Source organism: Muntiacus reevesi, chromosome 2 (genome assembly GCF_963930625.1).
Source record: "Muntiacus reevesi chromosome 2, mMunRee1.1, whole genome shotgun sequence".
NCBI lineage: Eukaryota > Metazoa > Chordata > Mammalia > Artiodactyla > Cervidae > Muntiacus > Muntiacus reevesi.
In genome coordinates, this window is record NC_089250.1 from 275,222,864 (window position 1) to 275,228,863 (window position 6,000).

General features: G+C 48.2%; 1 protein-coding gene across 1 annotated transcript in view; it reads left to right on the forward strand.

The window, feature by feature from the left end:
• LOC136159572 (zinc finger protein 420-like) overlaps nucleotides 1-5,671 on the forward strand; it is a 39,149-nt gene extending 33,478 nt beyond the window's left edge. The window contains 1 exon segment of the mRNA XM_065921964.1: nucleotides 5,462-5,671. Within this exon segment, the coding sequence (XP_065778036.1) occupies nucleotides 5,462-5,671 (210 nt within the window).
• Nucleotides 5,672-6,000: the final 329 nt, after the last annotated feature.

Below are 6,000 nucleotides of genomic sequence, written 5' to 3' on the forward strand. Positions count from 1 at the left end.
ATATAGCATACATTGAACACAATAAGTAAATATCTGAAGGTATAAACACTAGCAGTGAGAAATACAAGCAACATGTGAGTGTGTGTGTGTATGAGTACACGTTTCCTTAAAGAATTGAGGAATGCTAGACCACAACTGCTCATTTCAAAATTGCAGATGATTTACTAAAAACTGCAAATCTTATAAATTTGTCCACTAATCTCTTCTGTCTACTATTCTGGGCATTCATTTCCTTAAATGTCAGGAGGTTATATTTTTTAAGGTACTTCCACACTGTCCTCCCAAGTGACTACACCCGCTTATATTCCCTCCAGCCATTCAGGAGGTTCCCTGATCTCCCCGCCTCTTCCACGTTTATAACATTATTAGTGGGCTCTCTGCTATTCTGACTGGCAGGAGGTGATACGTCACTGTAGTTTTGTTCTGCGTTTCTTACTATTTAGCAATGGTGAGCAACTTTCTTTTGCGTCTTGCCCATCGAAAAGGGCAAGTTGCCCCGCCCAGCCTCAGCAGCTGTGGACACAGGCTTAGTCTCCCCACAGCACGTGGGGGATTCCTGGGCCAGAGATGATGCCCGAGGGCCCCACACTGCCAGGGTGTTTTTAAGCACAGGGTTATCAGTCTGTTTATCTTTGAGATGTATATATATATGTAAACTGGAATGTTTTCCTTTACACTGTTGTGTTAGATTCCACTGGACAACTTCATCAATCACCACAGGTATATGCACACCACTCTCTCTTGAACCTCCCTCCCACGATCTCCGTCTCCCCCCTCTAGCCATCACAGAGCCCCGCGCTGAGCTCTCTGTGCTATGGAGCAGCTTCCCCCTTGCCACCTATTTTACACATTGCGGTGAATATATGTCGAGGCTCTTCTCTCAATTGGGCCCCCTCTCATTTTCCTGGTGTGTCCTCAGGTCTAATGTCTATATTTGTGAAAATATTGTATTAACATATATATATATATATACATATATATATATATATATATATGTATATGTATATGTATATATATGGAATCTAGAAAATGTTATTGATGATCCTATATAATGAGCAGGAATACAGTTGCAGACATAGATATTAAGCATTTTTATATTAAGCTTTCAAGGTATAAAGTACATGGATAATCATTCCATGCATTTCATTAAGTGAAAGAAGCCCATCTGAAAATGCCACAAGAAGTCGGATTTTTACAACATGTCATTGTAGTGTAGGTGAATGTTCTCATGTGCTCCATTGTGTCTGAGTCTTTGGGACCCAATGGACTATGCCTGCCAGGTTCCTCTGTCTGTGAGATTTCCCAGGAAAGAACACTGAGTGGGTGGCCGTTTCTTCTTTCAAGGGATCTTGCAGGGGATCCTTACCCAAAGATTGAACCCACATCACCCGGGTCACATGCATTGGCAGCTGGATTCGTCACCACAGAGCCACCTGAGAATCTAGTCGGAAATGTAGAAGAGATTAAAATGGTCAGTGGTTGCCATGGGTTGCAAAGCAGGGGCTATGAATATCGTGAGTTCAGGACCATGAAGTCATCCTGTGAAACTGTTGTAATGGACACAAGTTATTATACACTTTCCCAGACCCTAGAGTGAACACCCCTAGAAGAGAAATATAAGGTGAAACTAGAAACATTATTTCATGTCTTTCTAGATTCATCTCTGGTAACAAATGTAAACACTGGTGGGGAAATAAGTAGGAAAATTGTCCAGGTATGGGAGAAATATGTATATGGGAAATCTCTGTACCTTACTCTCAATTCTGCTCTGAAACTAAATCACCTAAGATATTGGTACTGGTGCATGTACAGCGATCATTTTTAGAATATATACTACTAGAAAAAAGGATATGCTCCTACCTTAGTTTTTCCATAGTCAATTATCCTTTAAAGATGTAAGAAAATAGGATTCTCCATAAAGAGCAGAGAACAAACTGTAGCAAATGATTCATAAAGCCTGGCAATACAAACATGAAGTAGAGTAGCAACATTTTTCTGTGTTGGAAGTGAAGGTGAAGTCACTCAGATCATGTCTGATTCCTTGGGACACCATGGACTGTCGCCCACTAGGCTCCTCTGTCCATGGGATTTTTTTGGCAAGAATATTGGAGAGGGTTGCCATTTTCTTCTCCAGGGGATGATCTTTCTGACCCAGGGATCAAACTGGGGTCTCCTACATGCAGGCAGATTCTCCTGTCTGAGCCACCACAGAATCTGTTTCATGTGTTAATTTATAGGTAAGTTCACTTATGACTTGTTTCCTTGGTTGGTGACCGGATAGATTTTAGGGCATCATTTTCAAATGCATCTGTCCCTGCACATACACACTGTTAATCCAACGTCCACTGATGCCCCTGGTTTATTCTCAAAGAAAGCTGTGATGGGAACACCTCCCGGCTCCTGGTCTTGCTGTAGCAGAGCCCCCACCTGCAGAGAGGTGGTCACAGTGCAAATCGTGTTGTGAAATCTCTGTACCCAGGTTACAGAGGGGAGTAAGAAACAAACCAAGGCTAAGGACTCAGGCCATCTTTCCTAGAATCCTGAGAGCAAAGCCTTGCAGGAACCCAGGGCCCCCAGGTGATTCTCACCAAACACTCACCCCTCCCCTCCCCTCCCCCAAGGGCACAGGCACAGGCCACACCCATCCGAGAAAGAACCCCTCCCCAGGAATCAGGCTGAGGTTCTTTGTTTCTAGAAGATCCGACTCTCAACCCTTGCTCCGGAGTTCTGGGTCATGCAAAGCTGAGCGCTCAAGCTCAGGGCTCCTAGAAGCGGGTCTTCCTGCTGAATTGTTTCAAAGACCCTCAGAGGCAGAGTCAGGGAGCCCAGAAGTTGGGTCCCTTGTCTCTTGTCAATTGTTCTGTCAGGGGAAGCACACCGATTGAAACCGCCCACCCTGGCCAGGCACCATAGTAACCGTTTGCATGAGCTGTTTTATGACAAGAGATCCTGATAAGAAATACGGAACTAATAAGCCACTGCCAACCGGAAGAGTTCGGGAAAGGTCAAAGGAGACACCGCGTGTCTGTACACTTCCCAGAATCCCTCTCTCTAGCATCCATCTTGGCTGAGCAATGCGTGCGCCACCAGGAAAGACTCTGAATAAGAATGATTGGCCAAAGACCACCCAGAAACGAATCCCATCACCATAAAACCCAAGACTGTGAGTCACGCAGCAGAGCAGTTCTCCTGGGTTCCCTTACCTACTGCTCCCCACCCGGGCGCCCTTTCCAATAAAGTCTCTGCTTTGTCGGCACATGTGTCTCCTCGGACCATTCCTCTCCGAGGGTTAGACAAGAGCCCAGTTTGGGGGCCTGGAAGGGGTCCCCCTTCCTGCAACAGCTCTGGGGCTTGGTATCTTTAATGTGAAAAGAAAGAGAACTCTCCGGGTGGTCTGCAAAGAGAGTGGGGAAAGTGAGCACCAAACCCATGATGTGATCAGCATATCAGCTTAATCTTGATTACCCACTACAGCTGAGGGACAGAGGAAGCCAGAAAAGAGCTCAGAAAAGGGACAGAGAATGAAGACGTTCTCTTCCCTTTCATTGCAGCAGCTGAAGGTGAAAGAGCTGTGTGGATGCCTTTAAAGGCACTTTGTCAGCCTGTATGCGAGTTTGGGACATAATATCTGTGAGGCTGTCACGGCTAACATCATGGCAGGCAGCCTAGAGTAGGAGTAGGCCTGGTTTCCCGGGGTAACATAATTATCAGGCCTCCTAGAACCAGCCTATCAACATATGCCTAGCCAGAAAAAAGGGAACCTATCAGGGGAAAGCTGAAAGCCCCACGCTGGGCCAACAAAAATCACCTTGCAACTGTGTAACCAATCCGCTTGCGCCAAATACCCGCTGTGTAACCAATCCATTTGTGCCAAGTACCTGCTGCTTTTTTGACCTAATAAATACCCGAGAGAACTGGGGCTCGGGGCCTTTCGTCCTCACACACCTGGTGGGGGCGGGAGGTCCTGGCTCGAGTCAGTAATAAATTCCCCTATTGCGAGTTGCATTGTTTCAAGGAGTCTTCTTTCCCGACCGGGGACTCGGACTACGGGCAGAACATTTGGGGGCTCGTCCGGGATCCCTTGACCGGGGAAGAATGCTCTTTGGAACAAAGGGGAAATAGACAGGTAATAGCACCGGTGCTCAGGCAGGTTTAGAAAATTCCAGAGTAAAGCCAAGGCCCCACTGTGAAGCGGGGAAGGTTTCTGGCGCAGAAAAAGTCCAGAGTAAAGCCGAGGCCCCGCTGTGAAGCGGGGAAGGTTTCTGGCACAGAAAATGTCCAGAGTAAAGCCGAGGCCCCGCTGTGAAGCGGGGAAGGTTTCTGGCACAGAAAATGTCCAGAGTAAAGCCGAGGCCCCGCTGTGAAGAGGGAAGGTGTCTGGCGTGAGGGGAAGCTTTCCATAAGGGAACGGACTAGCCGTTCCGGCTGACGTGAGGCCAAGACCAGTGAGCGCGCTGGGAGGCAGTCAGCTCTGCGAGAAGGAGACCTCCTCTCCTAAGCCCGAATCTGGGGAACAGTGGACGCCATACGGTAAGGTGACCCTTGTTCCAGAAGATCTGTGTTGTCAGCCGATGTATGTCTGTCTGTGTGTTTTTCTGTATAACTGCCGGCATTGTCTCCTGTCTCGTTGTTCTCCGGTGTGTCGTTGTCTACTTCCTATAAAGCCTTGGAGCCTCATTTCTGTTTCTGAGAGTTTCAGTGAACAGGCTGACAGTTGTCGGGGCAACTGACGAGTCCCGGCCAGGGCTACTCCCTGGCGGATTCTGAAGGCCTCCCAACAGGTCCGCCCCAGTAACAGGAGCCCGAGAGGGTGAAACTCCTTTCTTTTTTTCTCTTATTCTAAACCGAGAATCTGGCCAAATAAAAACCCGTCTGTGTTGGCACGGGACAGGCACTTAAGAGCCAATAGGGCGCCTGCCACTGGAAGACTCCTGTGAAAGGATAAGGGGGTCACGGAATGGGCTAGAAACCCTTAGGGTGCCCGCCCCCAGCAAGAAAACTTCCGTGCAATGACGCAGGCACATAAGCAGTTCCAAAAGCATACCACAAGCCCAACCTCCTGGCCGACACCACTCCCGATAGGATTTATTGGTGATAATTCTCGGTGACTTTCTTCTGACTCTCACTATGAGAAAAAGAAAATCTACTCAGTCTCTCTCTCATGACTGATCATTTCTCGGAGGTCAGGGCTAGAGTGTATGATCTGTTGCTACTGGTTACAAAGAGTAAATTAATAACCTTTTGCTCTGCAGAGTGGCCTACTTTCCAAGTTGGATGGCCTCCAGAAGGAACTTTTCAACCTTCTATTATTCGGATGGTAAAAGAAAAAGTTATGGCTCCTGATCCCTGGGGCCACCCGAGCCAAGTCCCACATGTTATGGTCTGACAAAATCTAGTAGAAGATCCGCCCAAATGGTTAAAACCTTTTGTTCACAAACTCCCTGATTCTCCTAATGTACAGGCCCTGGTTACAGAAACTCCCACTCCCCCAGAAGAAGCCAAGAAGAATAAGGGCACAAAACCAGTCTTGCAGGAATCCTCGGACCGGAACCTGATTGACTTGGAGACGGAAATTAGGCCCCCTCCATATGCCCCTCCTCTGTTGCAGGTTCCCCCGGGGGAAAGAGTCCCTCCCCCTCCCGATGAATCAGAAGGGGCGGGGGAGGTCTGACCCCAAAGAGACAAAAGAGGGGGTGGGGGTGAGCAAGATCATGGGGACCCAGAGTTACCTTCATCTCCTGTACAGACACTCCCCATCCGGGTGGGACCAGCTAACCCGGACAGAGAGCGAACCTATCAATACTGGCCCTTTTCCCATTTTGTTCACTCATAACCCCACCTGGGATGATTGCCAGCAGCTGTTGCAGGTGCTCTTCAACACGGAAGAACGAGAGCGAATCCTGGCAGAGGCGTGGAAATGGGTCCCGGGGGTCGACGGGAAAGCAACCACCCAGCCTCATCTCGTGGACGAGGGGTTTCCTCTGTTGTGGCCTAACTGGG